Source organism: Semicossyphus pulcher, unplaced genomic scaffold, assembly GCF_022749685.1.
Source record: "Semicossyphus pulcher isolate SPU_LCO1_2020_fin unplaced genomic scaffold, fSemPul1.0.p SCAF_9, whole genome shotgun sequence".
Taxonomy (NCBI): domain Eukaryota; kingdom Metazoa; phylum Chordata; class Actinopteri; order Labriformes; family Labridae; genus Semicossyphus; species Semicossyphus pulcher.
Window position 1 is genome coordinate 7,366,144 of NW_027211770.1, and position 19,210 is coordinate 7,385,353.

General features: G+C 43.6%; 1 protein-coding gene across 1 annotated transcript in view; it reads right to left on the reverse strand.

Annotated features, from left to right (window-relative positions):
- Positions 1-981: 981 nt before the first annotated feature.
- Positions 982-19,210, reverse strand: part of dop1a (DOP1 leucine zipper like protein A) — a 30,039-nt gene continuing 11,810 nt past the window's right edge. Inside the window, exons 14-38 of the mRNA XM_069655865.1 lie at positions 17,985-18,251; positions 14,652-15,177; positions 14,168-14,451; positions 13,933-14,085; positions 13,708-13,808; positions 13,315-13,580; positions 11,060-13,190; positions 10,666-10,777; positions 10,335-10,517; positions 9,131-9,256; positions 8,803-8,937; positions 8,439-8,494; positions 8,176-8,280; positions 7,875-7,941; positions 7,026-7,170; positions 6,033-6,112; positions 5,297-5,406; positions 4,895-5,044; positions 4,173-4,234; positions 3,688-3,840; positions 2,553-2,689; positions 2,352-2,407; positions 2,087-2,251; positions 1,764-1,893; positions 982-1,590 (exon numbers count right to left, since the gene is read on the reverse strand). Of these exons, the coding sequence (XP_069511966.1) occupies positions 1,282-1,590; positions 1,764-1,893; positions 2,087-2,251; positions 2,352-2,407; positions 2,553-2,689; positions 3,688-3,840; positions 4,173-4,234; positions 4,895-5,044; positions 5,297-5,406; positions 6,033-6,112; positions 7,026-7,170; positions 7,875-7,941; positions 8,176-8,280; positions 8,439-8,494; positions 8,803-8,937; positions 9,131-9,256; positions 10,335-10,517; positions 10,666-10,777; positions 11,060-13,190; positions 13,315-13,580; positions 13,708-13,808; positions 13,933-14,085; positions 14,168-14,451; positions 14,652-15,177; positions 17,985-18,251 (6,009 nt within the window). The 3' untranslated portion in view covers positions 982-1,281. The remainder of the gene's footprint in view (positions 1,591-1,763; positions 1,894-2,086; positions 2,252-2,351; positions 2,408-2,552; positions 2,690-3,687; positions 3,841-4,172; positions 4,235-4,894; positions 5,045-5,296; positions 5,407-6,032; positions 6,113-7,025; positions 7,171-7,874; positions 7,942-8,175; positions 8,281-8,438; positions 8,495-8,802; positions 8,938-9,130; positions 9,257-10,334; positions 10,518-10,665; positions 10,778-11,059; positions 13,191-13,314; positions 13,581-13,707; positions 13,809-13,932; positions 14,086-14,167; positions 14,452-14,651; positions 15,178-17,984; positions 18,252-19,210) is intronic.

Consider the following 19,210-nt stretch of genomic DNA (forward strand, 5'->3'; position numbering starts at 1 on the left):
TAGCCAGTTTAAAGCCAGCTAAAATGAATGCTGTCCTTTACAACAGGCTTGTTATAGATCCCCTATCATGAGCGTTATACTGTTCAGTTTTTGTTGAAACTGTTTTATAGGTGTTGATTCAACTAAATGATCACTTTGGGGGCTGTACTTTTTGGTGCTGTTGAACTGCACTGCATTATACTCAGAGGTGATGTCGGACTGTGGAATTATAGTGCAGTTGTTTGAGGCATACCTGATGTTGCTAGATGTACCAAATAACTGAGCAACTTTACAGCTATACTTTAAAGAAAATAGAGCGTATAAGAGGATACAGCTATAAGAGAACTGTATCCTGATTTACTATGTGTTGGCTCACTGACACATCTTCAGTAACAAGTCAAAATGTCTGCTGTGAAAACAGCCCTCTGTGACTTACACTGTACTTGCCGGTCTGGTACTTCTGGTACGCTGTGGCTCTGTGGTAGATTCTGTCGTCTTTCAATCGGAAAGTTGGAGGTTCGATCCCCAGCTCCCTCAGTCTACATGTCGAAGTGTCTTAAGGCAAGGAAGTAAAACTCAAATTGCTCCTGGTGGCATAGCCAGCGGGTATGAATGTGGTGACTGACTGACAGTTGGGCTCGTAGCAGCCTCTGCCATCAGTGTGTGAATGTGTGTGTGAGTGTGACATGTAGTGTAAAAGCAGCTTTGAGTTGTCAAAAAGACTAGAAAAGCACTAGTACAGTCCATTTATATGTCCACACAATCATCTTAATCCCCAACATAAAAAAATAGTAATAAGTAAATTTGTGAATTTTTATGGGGTCCCAAATTAGGGCGGTAAGAATCTGATTTTGATTCACATAATTCAAACTGAAAGACAAAACGTAGATGCAGGTTAAATCAGAGGTCTGGCAATTGGTTTGGCTCAAGATATATTACACCAGGAACATATTGAAGTCTTAATGCATTTTAAATGTCATGACGAGGACGACAGAGCGCATGTAACCCTCCCATTAGAAATCTTTATTAAGTCACATCGATATGGAATGGCACAGCATCTTCACTTTGTCCAGAAGGACTCACATGAAATGTTAAAAGTCAGTCATCAAAGCTGCTCCATATATACAAATAATTAAAATTAAATACAATAGCTTTTGAAAAGTAAAACAATCATTATAAATACAAAAAATGTACAAACTATTTTCCCCGTTTGTGTTCCATTGTTTTTTAATGTAAAGTTGAGGTTTTTCACTAGTGTTGATCAGTTGTGTGTTAATCCCCCTCCCTCCCCCCGCTGTGTTCTCACGTCTTGATGAGGCCCTCTAGAAAGTCTTTTTCCACCATCTCCTCGATGTTCTGTCGAGCTCGACTCCAGAAGACCTTCTGGCTCTCCAGTTTGTGGCCCTCCTTGTGGCCGGGGAAGGAGGCGTCTGATGGGTTGTGGGCGTAGGTGGGACCTGAGCGGCTGCTGGCCTTGCTGTTGAACACCTGGCTGAGCAGGTTGAAGAAGGGCAGCAGCTGCTCCATGCTGCGGATCACGTAGAGGGTCAGCATCAGGTGACCTGGCTCCCAGGATAGGGTTCGAGTGGAGCAGTCCTCCTCTGGGTTTTTCTAAGGGAGGGTGGATAATTAGTTACTCAACCTGCAGGTTGGGGGTGATGCAGCAAGAATGAAATAGACCGAGCTTTTACACACCCTCTTGAACTTCAATATCCTCCATTATTTAAAAACCTTTAATAACCATCATTTAATAACCTTGTATAGACAGAGGTAGGAAAGGATACCTTGGCTCTTTTCCTTAGCAGCTTAGCCAGTCGGACTACATAGGGTTTAAACTCTCTCTGGTGAGTCCCCTGACGTCTCACTTCCAACCCTGAATCGTCTGAAGCTTCTGGGATGAAGGCCCAGCGGTACCTGTAACGAGGTAGGATTCAATCAGAAATGAAACATTTTGACTTTTTAAACTAGTCACCAGAGCTTTAAATTATGTATATTCAAATATCTCATCATATGGCATTGCAAATTCCTTTTTTTGTCTGTTATTGTTTTCCTGACCCAACACAATAATGTGCAAAGATGACTATCAATCAGGCTTGTCTCTACTGACATTTGGAACTGAGGCAGGCTCTCAGGAGGCAGGGCCAAAGCCAGGTCCAGGAGCTTGCAGGCAGACAGATAAAGGTTGAGCCAGCGCTGGCTGTTGTAAGAGGTTGAGAAGCCGTTTCCACCAGAATAGGTCGTCTCCAACCCAGCCACAGATGGTCCCGACGTCCTGGAGATGGAGAGGAAAGGATGAATCGTCATAGGAAGAAGTAATTTACAATGTTCACTCGCTGCTGCAATCAAGTTAGTAATATCAACAGATAATGTACCTTGATATGTCCTCATCTGCCGTTAGCTCCTGCTCCATCAGAAGAAACACCTGAACCTGCAGAGAAACAGATGTATAGAGTATGAATGAGTGTGAGTGAGTAGGTCAATATGTTTAGAAGACTAAGGGAAAGAAAATAAAGACACGTGAGGCTACAGTAAGTTAGAGAAAGAGACTATAGTCAGTGTGGTCGCGTTCTCACCAGTTCAGTGATCATGGTTGGCCACAGGGAGGTGAGGTGTTGAGGAGACATGCGGAGCAGCAGCACTCTGAAGAACAGGAACACCTGAGCATGGAGGATGGGCACCTGAGGCAGACGCAGGCTCTCGACCAGACGCTCTGAACACACAGATAAACTTTCAACTATTTGCTAAGTGAACATGTTATAAATCACACAGGTTGAAAATGTGGGTAACCTTATGTGTAGGTTAATAAACCTTCAGAGGCTTTAATGATATGAGGTCAGCCCCAAGTTCACCCTGATGTACTGTATATACTGCAGATGCAGTTTGTTTTTTTGTTTTGGGCTCTCGAGTGTTCAAGTTCACTTCTGTATTACCTATTATTATTTGGAAATCTGTAGGAGGCTCATTTAAAGACCCCCTCCAGTGAAAATCAAGTGTTTAACCTTGTAAACATCTCCATGTGGTGTTCTTCATGTGCTACAAGACATATCAGGGACAACATCAGCAGTCATCTCGAAGGCTGGGCCGGTCTGCTTTTAAACTGCAGTGTACCAAGGACAGGCTGAACAACACGTTTTCAGAGTGGATGGTTTGAGAGGTCACAAACCTAAGGAGCCAATCCTGTTAATGGACGGGGTAATGCTATGCAAACTCACTACTGACTACTAACATTAACGTTACTACAACTAATTACTAAATTTCAAGCTAGCTAAGTTTCAACAAGTTGCCACTAAACGATGGCAGAGACGTGTTTTGTTTTCGTGATGGAGGGGGCGGTTGGAAATTTGCATCGTGGGTGGGGGCTACGCATTTTTAACGTGGGAGAAGGAGGAGATGCTTTGGGAGGATTTTTACAAGGAGATTAAACGTATTTTGCAGAAACAACATATCAAACACAATTTATTATTTCAAGCAGAGCATTTTATATGCCTTAAAACATGACTGGAGCTGGTCTTTAAGGGAAATAAGTCAGAAAAAAAGTATTTCCTTTAAATTCCTTGAACACATCATTTAGCTTCAGCTTATGCTGTTTTGTGAAAAATGTCAGAATCAGAATCAGATTGTTCTCTCAAAGTGAGGGTGTTACTGCTGCAGCATGCAGGATCTGTATGACACCCTGGTACATGTACTGTATAGGTATGCATTGTTTACCTTGTATGTCTGGTAGGTATTTCTGGTACTGGTCCACTTCACTGCTGTAGATGGTAAAAGCCAGGCGTTTGAGCAGCATGGCTCTCTGCTCCAGCTCAGCGTCTCTGTTGGTGAACAGACTCAGAGAGCTGCTCTGAGCTACAGCCACCCGAGCTGAAGGGAAACAAATGCAGTCATCGTTAGTCGCTTCCTTATCTCAGTCTAGGGTAGAAGGTGTGACATTGGGCTACATGAATAAAATTGACATGACTTAAACAGTGTAATACCAACATATTTCTGCAGTTGAATGGGCTACAGACTTAATTCAAGTGGAAATGTAAGAGCGTATTTTAAAGAAGTGAAATTGCAGGATGCAGATTAAATACTACCTGAGACAAGATATGATAACAGTGCCCTGCAGAATATCACCAGGTAAATGGTCTGTAACCACACCCAGTGGTAACATCGACACTTATTCATTATTGAAAATTAATTGTAAGGCTTACTCATGAGGTCTCTAAATGTAGTCTTGTCATGAGTCATCAAGTGGTCAATGATGGCTCTCCAGCTGAAAAATGAGGAAAATGATGTTGAGGTCAGATTAATATTCAAGAAACATTCATACAGACGGGAAACAAATACCATTTCAAAATGATGCGTAGGAAACAGAGCTACATTTTACTTACACTTTGACCTTTGAATGCATCTGTGGTGTCTCTGAGTTCTTATTTTACCTTTATTAGAAATCCTTTTTTAACAGGACATACATGTATTTTACTGTATGTCCCTTAACACTGACCTTTTCTTTGATTACACTTGAAGATGCCACTGTTTACAGAATAGACATTAATCCTATGATTATCCTGGACTAATGAAGTTACTAGACTTTTTTAGTGTGATGCTCAAACTATTTGTAGAGATCTAATGGACATAATGCTTTTAAAGTTGAAAAAACATGGCCCATCTGTTTGGAAGAAAAAGATGCTCGGAGTTACACGACTCTGCATTTGGTGGTCCCAGCAAGTTTCAACAAAAATGCAGCAGGGATAATAGCTACATTATGGGTTGTTCCTTTAGGATTTCATTTTGACCTCCAGTTGTGAAACTGGTGGTGTAATTTGAGCATCTTAAAGTTATGGGTTTTTTCTCTCTCTCAGTGTAATGACTCAGACTACATGTTAAGACCAACTATATAGGTGGTTACCCACACCCTACGACTCCTACTCACTGGCTGACGCAGGAGGAGTCCATCTGGAAAAAGGTATGGTCCATGAAGAGGTCAAAGGCCTCCTTCTTCCAGGCACGCCGGGTGTACTGGTACCCGCTTAGGCTGCTCAGCAGTTGGATGCAGGCCCGGTAGCTGGGGGCGTTGTGAGCACTGCCAGGAGAGACAGGAAACATATTAAGCATGCATAGGATCAGCCACAACTCATTTTCACACTAAGTAGTTCACTGCACTTCATTTTTTCTCCTTAACATGAAAAGTTATTTATTTATCCACTTCACATTTCATGTGTTTTATCATTTTTTTGGAATAAGATGTGAATTTAAGATGTTTACTTCAAAGGGCATTTTAGAGACTATAAAGTTTGACGAAATTATAACTTATAAGGAAGAAGATCATCCCCACCTGTGGTTGCGGAGGTAGGGCACTACGTAGTGCATGATATTAACCAGCAGTGGGATCACCCTCTCCTTCTCATCACTGTAGAAGACCATGTCCAACAGATGAGCCAACACCTGAGAAATACATTTAGTATTTAATTATGTCAGTAGTACCCCACATGCTTTCAGCTGAGTGACATTCCTGTAAAACAACAGTAGAAAACAGGCATTCATCTCTAAATGCTGAGCTATGCTGGAAAATGACATAAGGGCAAAAACTGCGACAGCAGGCAATCTGCACTTCAGCATTGTGTTGATATATCGCCAGATAAAATCCGGTAATCTATAAGCTGCAAACTGCAGTGAAGCTGCAGAAAGTCTGCATAATTAGCTCAGCATTGAGCTCAAATAGCCTGGATGGTAAACGGTAGCTAGTGGTTTCAGTTGTCCAGCTCAGCTCATTCACATCACCACACTAAGTACAGCTGATTGATTTATTGGTTCACTAATAATAATTGAAGTAGAGGTGGGGAGGGAGTCGTAAATCAGCTCTGAGGAGCTCAGTGGGAGTGTGTTAGGGTATTGCAGGGCTGTCTGAGAGCAGCAAGCTTAAACATTGCTGGTAAATCTGAGCGAGAGCAGCCTGTGACATAATCATGATGAACAATAGAAATAACTGGCAGGGTCACTGACTGATGGCCTGAGACACAACGGTTGTGCGGGAAGGGTTGACCTGAATAACACAGACACGAGTGTTTTACCTCAGCCAGCAGCGTGAGGGCGTGAACGCTGTACACTGATGGAGTGAAGCTGGAGGCCTCCATCACTGTGAGCATTAAATCTACAAAACACACATAGCAAACATTAGTAGCAGCTACGCAGCGGCAAATATTATTATTGCCATGCTGAAACATGCAGAGTAGGTGTAAAACATTTTCACATTTCACTCACATGCTTTTTGCTTTGACGCCCCAGCTAGCAGGGAACGTTCCAATAACAATGTCTAACAGTACCTACAAGTTCTAATTCATTTTGATAGAAAACTTTTTAATCTAGAACGTGTTAAGGATGTTTATCATTCCAAATAAAGTTCTTGTAACATTAAAACTTAGAAGATATTTTCAGGATGTTGAGGCCTGGGATGTCAGAACGCCTTTTATAAAACATTCGCAAACATGCATCATTTCAGGATGTTACAATGGCCTGAACTATCAGAACGTTCCTGAAATGTGATTTGAACATTCTCACTGCAACTTTCTGAATATATCTTCAGAGAACGTTCTCCTACTATTAAAAGGAACATTCTGGGAACCAAATAAAAACTTCCCGCTCAAAACATTACCAGAACATCGCATGTAACATTCTCAGAACGTTCTTAGAACAAAAAATGTCTAGCTGGGCCCTTACGTGTAGTTTCAGTGACTTTTAATCAGGTTATTTTTAACGCTTAATTTAGCTGCATTAATTTAATACCTGTCTTTATAATGCAGACCAAATACAGACTGCCCTGAATACAAATACAACAAAGGTCAGTATCCAGGCTGTATTTCTAACTAATGATTTACAATCAACTGATATGGAAAGAGCCTTGAATTAATTAATCATATGTCAGGAGAGTCCTCACTTCAGCTCAACAATCAAACAGTGTCACAATCCCATTAGAAGCAATGCTTAAAGCTTTCATTTAGTTTTGATTAACTTTATGTGAAACAATCTGCTTTATACGTCTTCGTTTGCACTTATAAGCAGCACACCTTCTACATCAGCTTCCAGGTTTGCTCCATCCACAACTATCTGAGGAGACGCCTTCACCTCCAGGTTCCTCCTCAGCCACGTGGTTTGCTCCAGAGAGGAGCCTGCAATTGTCCCGATGGCCTCCACCACCTTATGGGTTACATCCTGAATACACAGATAATATTAAGTCACTTCAGTAAAACAGGTTCAATCTGATCATTTTACTGTGGTTTACTCTATAATCCTGCATTCTACCGCTCTGGAAATAAATTAAGAGACAACTCCAAATGTTCCTTAAATCAGCATCTCTCTCTACATGTTATAGCCAGCCTAATCCAGATGTGAACCCCATTGAAAACCTCCTGAATGTACTCAAGAGGAAGATGGATGGTCACAAGTCATTAAACAAAGCAGAGCTGCTTGAATTTTTGCACCATGAGGGGCCTAACGTCACCCAACAGTAATGTGAAAGACTGGTGGAGAGCATGCTAAGACGCATGAAAACTATTATTAAAACCAGGTTATTCCACCAAATATTTATTTCTGAACTCTTAAGTGAACATGAACTTGTTTTCTTTGCATTATTCGAGGTCGGAAAAATGAGAATATGTTATTTGGAAGTAGGTAAAAGGTTGTATACAATAAAACAAAAGTTCATTTGACACAAACACAAACCTATAAATAGTAGAACCAAAACATATTTTTGTAGTGGTCTCTTAAGTTCTTCCAGAACTGCATATGCATGATAAGTAGCATTAAACAAAAGTTAGTTTGTTATTGAAATATCAAGGTAGCAAAACAATCTAATTATGAAACATAATTGAAACAATTGAGAGCTCAAAAGGAGTCAAGGCAGCTACAGTATTTACCTGCAGCTCCCGTTGGTCCTTCTTGCTTTCCAGATTGGGATTCTTTAAAATGAACTCATTCAGTACGCTAGAGAAAATAAAGAGAGAGGGAGAGACTTGTTTAATAAGTTAAAGAATATAATGTGAAAGAAGAAGTCTCTACAGACGGATTAATGCAGATTAAAACTGTGACCATTAAACTGTGAGCAACACCCACAGAGTGATACATTTAAGAATAATTGTACATGTTATTCCCGAGATGATATGAGGATATAGTGACACCTGTGTGTCGGATTAAAGAAAAGGAGGAAGAGAAACCAACCCTAGAATAAGAAACTGTCCAGGGGCAGGCAGGCCTAACGGTACTGAGTCCTTCAGCAGTGCCAGCAGAGACGGCCAGCTATCAACCAAACTGGACACAGGGATCCTGAGACAGAGACGTGAATGAAAAGTTAAATGTTTTAGAGGTCAGAAGGCTCCACACATATAGGGCCTAAATATGAAGCAATAAGGGCATCCTTTGCATTCAATAGTGATAGATGTAATGTTTCAATGTAAACTGCTATGGGAAAGCAGTGGACTCACCTCTGAACATAGGCATAGAAGAACTGCAGCATGCAGACCTCCAAAGACAGGTGCTTCTGTGGGGATCAGTGAAGAAATTACATTAATGTAATGAATAGTATCGACAATGTGAAATTAAATGACAAAAGAGTCAAAGTCTTGTGAACAAAAGAAGCTCATTTAAAATTATATTGTGATTTTTTTTCAAATAAATTAAATTTCTGAGACATTTTATTATAAACAATAAAAATACACTAAATTTGTGACGATTTTATTCGCAGACAGATACTCTGCAGTGTCTGATATCCTTATACTGAGGAAAAAGAAGATGTGTGATACAAGTATGTCATCAATAGAGTTCATTTAGAAACACTTAAACACCAACCTTGTCCTTTGCTATTGCAGGCGGCTGCTTCAGGACCTCTTTGACTGTCTGCATGACCGTCTCAGTGCGCATGGCACTCACTGAGCGAACCAGCTCAACCAGCAACAGCTGTTCTTCACTGGCTGAAGGGATCACCTGAGAGACGTGATATAAATACAATGATTTAAATAGTGCTCTCAGAGACATACTGGAGTCTGCACATCTCTTTTAAGAACAAGGCTTGTAAGAGAGACAATAACAGAAATGTGCTGCTCTCATGTTTCACATTAAAAATTAACTTAACACCATCAGAGAATCAGAGGTACAATACATGATATGCAGCACCCACCTTATTTCTGACTGGAGTCTTGACCTGTTTCCTCTCATTCCAAACGTAAGCAATGGCTGCCATGAAGTGAGCACCATGGTTCATGGAAATTGGACCCAGCAGCTCCAAAATTTGTTGCCGGAGGTTCTGAAGAATAGTTGAAAGCAAGGAAGTAGGTTAGACTGCTGATACTCTCTATTTACAGATTCTACATAGAAATATAGAACCTGTAGGCAGTGATGTGGATTTTAGGGATGGCAAGTGTTCTGGTTTCTGTTCTAGATCACAAGAAAAAAAATTTTCTTTTTCTGTAAACAATGCAGCACGCTTAAAAGGAAGTCTTGACTGGAAGTCGTTAATAGCTAACCGCTGGCTACATGCCCGGTATGTTCACCATTGTCCGCAGAGGCTATAACGTTGTCAGACTATAGCCAATGGGATCCGAGATTGGACTGCTGATAACTAACAATGCAGTATCAGTTCATTTCTTCCTGTCCCCTATAACATCCTTAGAATATCTGTCAGTGTGTATCCTGCAGGACACAACTTCAATCGCATGTATGTCCACAGATATTTCATTTCAGATTGAAATCAAATGCTACCATCCAAATGTATGCTGTTAAACAGCACAAAAAAAATGTCAAACAATATTATCTGCATTAAAGCTGAGCTGCTAAGCTCTGCCAAATGCCAAACAATCAACCGGGCAAATCATGGGAGTAAATTAGGCCCTGTAATGATTTCAGACTCTGTTCTGTAGAGGATAAAAATGACTGTATTATCTCAGGTGAAATGGAAAAAATAATATCACCCTGACCATGATAATATCCAATTTTCTGTTTCAAATACAGAGCTATGATTGAGAAACGATAAGGCAGTAATGAGATTCTGATTTTACTGTTGGGACTAGTAATCTAGTATTATGTGTCAAGTTCCAATAATTTCTCTGTCCAACATTTTACAACAGACAATTCCGGATTTGCTCAGGGACTGATTTACAATTTGCTCCTGTTTTATACCCAGCCTCTGTTGAGTCCTGAATGTCTTTTAAATGATTCTACTTCGGCAAAATTTCAGACAATACAAGTGAAACAGTGAAATGTACTAGTGTGATTACCAGACGTTTACCAAACATTTGTCAAGGCGTGCATTTAACCGTGACAAGACTGAGACTTGTAATCAACTTGAGACCTTGATGAAATACTCTACATGCTAAGTGATGTACCTTTGTGGAGCCCAGGTTGATGTTGGACGTGGAGGCAGCAGAGGCAGTGGCTGGCTTGTCTGAGTTATCTGCCTGGTGGAGGACGCTCCACAGCAGGGTGACAGAAGACATGATGGTGTGGAGGATGGACAGGATGCCTGAACGAGCCTCAGCCAGGTGCTTCTGGTCAACACTCACTTGTAACTGAGATACATAATATGCAGCAAAAGAGTCAAAGCACTTCAATACTTTTATGTTTCCATTTGCATAGCCCAGCATTAAGAATTGTTTTATATAAAGCAGCAAATGAAAGAGCAATTTAATGCAACTCATGGGTGCTTGGCGCCCTCACCTGGTGGTACTGGGAAGTTGGATCGAGAAGGCAGTAATGGATGATGGCTGTCACCCCCTCCAGCACTGTCAGAATCAGGTCAGGAGGGATGCAGAGAGCCATCCACTGGGGTCTAAAAGATGGATCAAAGAGTGCAGATTTATCAATGCATATTTTCAATTTTTTGTATGTTACAAATTCTGAATGTCAAGCATCTTCATCACAACTGGGACATTAGTGTGATGGATGACGTGTGCAGTAACAGAGCCATGCTTTTTGTGGTGTGGAGTGCCATCTGGTGGCAAAACACTTACAAAGCCATTACATTACATTGTACTTCCTGCTCGTTGTACACAGACGTAGAGGGTTTCCTTTATAATACACTCATCTGTGAGACTCGTGCAGATCTTATTACCTGGTGTCAGTTATCCCAATCTCGTAGCGGTACTGTTGAAGAAGATTGTCCAGGTTCCTGCACAGCTGCAGGGTGACTGAGGCCACCACCCTCCGCAGCACCCTCCCCATGTATGGCAGGGTGGCTGTGATGAGTCCTATCCACTGAGGATGCATCTTACACGCATGGTGCTGATGCAGCGCCCTGATCACCGCACACAGGAACATACCCTGCGCTGTGATAGGCTGTCCGTGAAGGTACTGCAGGGACGTCATTGGCTGCTGGGGGTTGACATGCTCCACTTCCCCACCTAGGATCTCAAACCCAGCGCCAACACCTCCTCCTGTCCCTCCACCTCCTGCCCCTCCACCCACAGGTCCCCCTTCTCCACCTTCATCGGCGGGCACCAGGACTCTGTGCTCGAGTACAACGAGGCTCTGCAGCAGTCTGAGCAGTTGAGACTGGACGGCGCTGCAGCTGTCTATCTGGTCCTCTGAAAGGTTGATCACACTGTCCTCTGACAGACCCTCCTCCACTGTGGCCACGTTGACCCCTGACACCCGTTGCTCATGCCACTTCTGGGCACTGAATATGGAGGATAGCAAGCAATGCAGAACCACCTTCTGAACTTTGCACTTCGAGAGAACATCACTGATGAAACTAGCAAAGCCTTTAGCCGAGCCACCTGTGACTTTGCCTAGCTCGCTGAAAAGTAGAGTTAAGACCTCCACGCTGGTCAGCTGCATGGCCCGGTTCCCTGCCAAGTCCTGAGGACCGGCTGTCACGTGGGCAGAGTAATAACTTCTTAGGAAATAGAGACAGAGCGAGATGATGATCTCCAGGTACATGGCGCTGCGGAATGAGTGGGAGTGGGAGTCCTGGGGGATGGGGCAGTAGAAGTCTTTGCCCATGACGGAGACCCTGTGACGGGCTAGGAGGTTCTGGAGCAAAGACAGCTGAGGAGTGTAGGTGTTGTTGATGCTAGTGGTGGAGATGGCACTGACGAACCCTGAGGGAGCTGATCTTAGCATGGCTGCGATGGCTGACAGGGCATGTAGGGCCCGGGAGGAGTCGTACAGCTGGAGGTAGAGCAGGACATGCTGGTAGAGAGGATGGATGTTGAAACGAGGTGGGGCAGAGGACAATCTGCGTCCTGTGACACTGGCACCACCGACAGTCACACCAGAGCCCCCGCTTGGTGAGCCAGTGTCACTTTCAATCTCTGACACCTCACCCTCCCCACAGCTGTACCAGTTCTCCAGATCCAGGCTGTCCCCGAAGAAAATACTAGGAGGCCGCAGCTTTTCAGCTTGATTTGCCATCTTCCTCAGCCTCTCTTCCTCTTTCCTTTTAGCCTTCTTGATTTTGGGCTTTGCTCCTGGAGATTTGTCTGCCAGCCTCTCCATGATCTTCCCTTTAAGGCTGAGCTGGGTGCTGCTATGGCTACGTTTACGTGCCTGAGGGTCGTCCACACGCAGATTGTGTTCTGGGGTCACTGGGTCTGAGCAGTCTGGCAAAGTTACAATAGAAGGTGATGAACTATGACGGGTAATGCCCTCTCTGTGCTGCTCCTCCGCAGATATATCAGACGTTGTGACAGAGAGGAACTCCAGCGTTCCTCCAGCCAGCATCTCCGGCAGAGTCTGGTGATTGGAGATGGGAAGTGGGCCAGAGTCCAGGCGGAGGCCGGTTGAGGTATCTGAGGAGGTGCTGTCTGTGTCTGTTTGGGGCCAGTTTTCAGGAGGAGGTGAAACATCATTCGAACCCTCATCTGCTAAACTCAAAACTCTGTCTATCAGCTCTTTAATAACAGAGGATACAGCCTCCTCTACAGAGTCATCAAACATCTCATCTGAGAAACCAGGCTGCTGGTCTGAGCCATTGACTGTGCTGCCGACACCCTCTTGTTCCTCAAAGCTGCCATTTTCCACTGTGGATGAATGAGATCCAGTGGACTCAGAGCTCTGGGGCTCCCCCTGCTGGTCAGCAGGCTGATATTCACCAGCTAGTTGGAGGTTCTCACTGCTCAGGCTTAGTAGGGACAGACTGTCACTCAAGGGGTTGACAGTTAGACAAAACGGCTCCATGTCACCTATCGCCAGGCCTCGGAGCTCGTCCTGTGGCATCCTCTCCCCGTGGAGGTGACTGAAATCTAATGAGAGAAAGAGAGAAGAAAGAAGAACAGGCACATCAATATGTGTTTATCACAAGAAAACCAAGGGGACACAATAACATAGTAACTATAAATAAAGGAAGAAATAATGGACACTGCTTACTGTCTGAGAAGCCTGAGTCCCGCGTGTAGATGTGTTCTGATGCCTCCTGTTCACGTGGTTCAGGAAAAACTTGGGCCCAGTGGCGCTGGGACTGCACCCTCTGAATGGATACTCTGTGGGTCTTCGGGTGGAGCAAGATGAGGAGAAGAGGTTCTAATACCCGAGCAATGTCATGTCTCTGAAGGACCTGATTCAGCCAACCCCGACCAACAGCGCTTGTACACGGATCCCAATAACTCAGACTATCAAGCATGATGAAAAGAGACCTACAAGGTAAAATGATTTGAAAACAGGAACGGTGAATCACAAGAAAGGCACTTGACACAGAACTAGACTGTATTAATGGAAGGACCTTCAAATAAAAGAAGCAGCAGTATTTTGTGGCCCACCTACCTGTCAAATGTGCGATTAAAAGGAGAAGACTTGGTCATGTTTAGATCACGTGTCAAATGCCACAGCACAGAGAACTTCACGTGGGCCTCCAGGTGTATTCTCTGAAAAAAAAAGTTGTTATTTCATTGACAAGTTGTTACTGTCTGCAGACTCAGTGAAGCACTACTGTTTTGTGTGTGTTCTTTCTGGGCGTTGTCAGGGATGTAAAGTGTAAACAGTACAAACCTTGTCTCTGTGCATGAGCTGCTGACTGATGACGTCCTCACAGATGCTGGAGGAGGGCACCAAGTTGTGGAGCTGGTAGAAGAGCTCTACACTGCGTTGATGGTGCTGAGGTGTTCCTTCACTCAGCTGGTCCCAAAGGATCAGAGCCACACTCTGGGAGAAAGATTTGGGATTAAACAGGGTCAAATTTTAAGCCCACCCATAGCTCAACTTTACTCTAAAATGATGATTCTACCTTGAAAAAGTCCGTCTTATCAGCAATGTACTTTAGGATTCCCTGAGTTAGTGGTGGTCTGATGACAACAGCTACTCGACCCTGGCTAGGGCTCATGGGCTGGGTGGACTCAGAGCTGCCACCGGATGCCACGCTCTCAGCGGTTACCATGGCAACTGACTGCGTGAGTCCCACGAGGTCCATGAGCAGGGAGATGGCCACGCCCTGCATGCTGAAGTCACTGGCCAGGCAGCAGGCATCCATCAGGGTCTGCAGCCACACTGGCAGACGGACCTGCTCACTGTCTGCATTGAAGTAGAGGGTATTTTAAGTATTTTATATAGCAAGCATATGTTTTCAAAAAAGTTACATTTTATTAAAAACCATTACAGTTTACGTGTTCTGTCCCTTCCCACTGACAATTTTCAAAAATGCAAATCCTTCCTTCCTTGAAAGTCAAATTAAAACACAGCAACAGTTTGCATACTTAGGCTTAGTTTTTTACCAAACTGCTCTTCCTGTGCGGGTGAGGACTTGAGGTTGCCCTCTGCGATGTAGACAGGGAAACTGGAGCACTCTAGGAAGAGCTGGCAGGCAGCAGTGAAGGCAGCAACGCACTCCCTCTGGACCACCCCTGATTCTGAGCACGACTCCATATGATCGCTGTGCTGAGAGCCTTCTGACGCCAGGCGACCAGACGGCATGACCTCACCTCTTTCACCCTCAGCGTTGTGCCCCTGCCCAGGGGTAATATACAGGCTAATGAGTTTGGAGAGAAACTGCTGGAAGTGCTCCAGGCAGCACTGCATCACCGGTTTGTCCAGAGGCTTGGTCTGAGATGGGCCTGAGGAGCGACGGCCGGTTTTGACCGCTGGGTGGGAATGAGGGGCTCTCTCTGACTCCTCTGAGCCATCTCCCTGGTACTGCACAAAGTCTGTGAAGCCACTTTCTGAGGAGCGACCGCTCGTAGGGTTTTCCCCATCCTCAAAAACCTCCCCACTGCCAGACAGCTCCAGAGTAGAGGGCAAAGCCTGCAGAAGGACAGAGGATGGAATGGGTTATGAAGGAAGTTCCGCACTGGAGGTTTGCTTTGTTTTTTTTAAAGGGTGAAGGGAAAATGTGTGTGTTGTGTCCTAAAAATACAGAAAGCCAGTCATGTAATGACTGTGCCCTGATCTCTATGTTTCTTCATTCAAGTTTTATGTTAATTTTATATAAATCTTTCACCATTATTACTAAATCAATTGTCCGAGTTCTAATGAGTGAGCATGTACAATATTGTGAACCATGGAAGTTTTAAGCTTAATCCAAAAGGCAACTGGACTTGAACTGAAGATGTTTCACCTCTCATCTGAAAGGCTTCTTCAGTTCTAAACTGACTGGTGGATGGAGCTAGAAATACAAGCCTCTGTAGGTCATATGTATGCTAAAAGATGTTTTTTTCAGTGATACTAGGTCAACAGGTCAGGTTAACGACTCAGCCTTGATTACACATCTATTAGCATACTGCACAGGTCCTTTCACGGATAGACCACAACATGTATATCTAAGTTTTTCATGTTACCAGTGAAGTTAACATCACATCGGAAATGTTTGCTTATATGACAATATATGGGGTAGGCGGTAGCTCAGTCTGAAGGGACTTGGCTTTGGAACCGAAGGGTGGCCGATTCAAGTCCCGGTACAGACCAAACATGTAATTGGGGCTGGAAGCTAGAGAGCTGCCATGGCATTTCCTGGGCACTGTCGAGGTGCCCTTGAGCAAGGCACCAAATCCCCCACTACTCGGGGCGCATGTCCACCTGCAGCCCCCTCACTCTGACATCTCTCTATTAGTGCATGTCCACAGAGTATTGTTTGTGCATGTGTGTATTTCGGGCTTATGTGTGTAGCATGTTTGCAATGCTGTAATAACAGAGTGAAAACATTGAATTTCCCTTCCAGGATGAAAGAAGTATGTCTTCCTAGAATATCTGACATAAGATTCTTTAAATTTGTCTTCCACCATAGATAGTTTACAGCAACAGTTCTATCCTTTGATATCTCAGACTGTGTAGGATGCAATGGTGCAGGACAGACATCAAATATTGGGTTCACAGGATTTTGCATGCTCTTACTTTACAATGTGCTGAGGTAAATGGAATGGTAAATTGACTGTACTTATATAGCGCTTTTCTAGTCTTTGCGACCACTCAAAGCTGCTTTTACACTACATATGACATTCACCCATTCACACACACATTCACACACACATTCACACACTGATGGCAGAGGCTGCTACGTAAAGTGCCCAACTGTCAATCAGATAACACATTGAGGAGAGCAATTTGGGGTTCAGTGTCTTGCCCAAGGACACTTCGACATGTAGCCTGAGGGAGCTGGGGATCGAACCTCCGACCTTCCGATTGAAAGACGACCGACTTTACCACTGAGCCACAGCCGCCCCAATATTTGCCAGAAATTCAAATTCCTGTATACAATCTCATCTTTTTTCATTTAAATAAATAAAATAAACAATATATGACAACATATATTAATATTGCAATACAAAATTAAAGATACAGTGAGACTTTATCCATATCCCATACACCTCGACCACACCTGTAATGTATTCAGTCATATGATTTGATCTGTTCATTTAAACGTTCAGTAAATGTATACCTCACCATTATTTTGAATAGTGCAGTTCTTTAAACAGACCATTTTCCCTCATCACTTCACTGTTCTATGTTTTGGACACTTGTCATTATACAGTGAGGCTGTATACACAGCTGTTGGGTTTGCCCTGAGGGACGTGTGTACACTGAGCTGTACACCAGGCTCCTGCTGCAGACAGAGTGACAGATAGGATTCTTTGTCTCAGTCGGCCTTTGGGAGCCTGGGGGCTTCCCTGGATGCATTCAGATCGAAGCAGCAGGCACATTCTGGAGACTGGCCTCAGATGGCACGTTAGACAGCACGTTCTCTATATGCCCCTCAGGGTGGGGGTGGGGATATGAGGATGTGATAATATTAAGGGGATGTATGTGGAATGTTTTTCGCTCCACTGGACGTGGCTCACCCAGGAGGCATCACAGGCTACTCTACTTCTCTAATTCCTCAGAGAGAAAAGGCGAGCTGGGCTCAGCTGTTGGTTAACCATCTTCTGTCCCTCTACTCGTCCTCTCTTCTACTCCTCAAGGGCCTAACTCAGTCTATCAGGCCCCTATCCATCTCTGGGCATGAGACTGACTGACTGAACTTTAATCATACCTCACTGAGCTCGAAAAACAGTTAAACAACCAGGTTGCTGGACAGGGACCAGGAGGACCAGGACAGCCAAATGAAGCATTTGTTCTGAACAAGTCTTCAAATGCCTTCTGTCGTGGGAGAGTGGGACGGCGGGGCCGGTCATGGGACCGACCCGACAACTGAAGCACTGGGCAGGAGGCCGGCAGGAGCCAACAGGAGTCGGAAGGGCCCTGTTCAGGGACCAGGGCACACCATCAGGGCCTGAGCTGATGGAGTTTTGGGCACTAACTTGTAGGGGAACTGGGATTTGCTGTTACTGGGGCAGGAACAGCATCTATGCTTTAATAAAAACTCTTTCAAAGGATCAGAGACAGAGCAGAATTATCAGCTGGCTGTGTTTTTCAAAGTCAAAAGTTGGCCTATGATTTGCACTTTTTTTGGTGCAAGTGAACAATTTTTGTTTCTAACTGACAACTAAAGCGAGCAGATCATCTGATCTTATCATGATTAAAGTTAGAAAGTCACAAAGGACAGGAAAACGTGACACTTCAATACCTGAGAATCCCTCTTTCATCTTTATGGAACATTTATGAACAGTTTCCCTTACCCGCTTGTCCTCCTTCTCTCTGCTCTTATCCCTTGTTGAGTTTGAGGGGTTGCCAGCTGAAGTTGTTAGGCCCTGACCCCGGGGGCCCGACGGCAGGGCCAGAGGGGACACCAGCGGTGGCTGTACTTTGCTGAGGATCTTGGAGCAGAGACGAAGGCAGTGGGTGAGCTCTCCGAGGCCCAGGGCCTGCAGGTGACAGGTCAGAGCCGCCACCATGCGCAGAAGCAGTTGAGGGAGATGCTCTGTCTGGATCTCTATGTACGTCTCCTGGACAGGTTCGAAAAACAGAAGTCAAGTGGGGACTTGAATTACTGGATGACTGGAAGGAGGGGAACCTAATGTAATGGAATCAAGGCTTTCAGCTTTACTGATTCTGGTGATAAACTAGATTTATGTCTTCATAATGATCAGTGTTTTTTTAAGATTCAATTTTATTATTTACATCAACTTCTAGAATTATATTCTAATATCTTTATCTCGTGTGTTAGCAAAGGGAAAATCTTAACACCTGAACCAGTGCATTTATGTTACGGTTATTTATTACATATTAATCATATTTTCTACATTTCAAGAAGGATTTCTCTCGTCCAAATTTTGGTGCAGTTACAGGTTTTTCACCATACAAGAGATCAAACCTAGAGATGCGACATCATCAGGATAAAATGACATCTGCTACCATCAGTTTCAGTCTCAATAACAGTATTTCATAAGCTCAAGGATGTTGAGGTGCAAGATTTGCTCCTGTCAATACTATGTGAGACAATTATCACTGGCATCACCCTGATCCTCAATTTTGTGTTGTTGTTTTATTGTGGGTTTGTTTCATAAAATGTAGTTCCTACTTGAAAAAAGCAGGTGCTGCACACACTTAGACCCAGTTTAACTCTTTAATGCTGACTTTACCATTAAATGTTCTTGGTTTTGTTCTGCTTCCGTATGACACAACTAAAGTTAAGTAAGTAAATGGTTGCCAAACAGAATATGTTGTGTAAAAAGGGTAGGCATAATAAGCCCTCGCTTCAGACGACACCTTTTCAGTTTGTTTATTCCCACATGTATTTATTTGTAATGTTGACATCACTTCTGTGGTTCTTTTTTTAATAAAGGGGAGAGCTATTGTTAATGCGACGTTAATAAATACATAAAACAAATAAAATAAATAAATTGAACCTATTGACCTGAATGTACACCACCTTTTCTTTGTATTTGGTTAATGACCTCTTTCA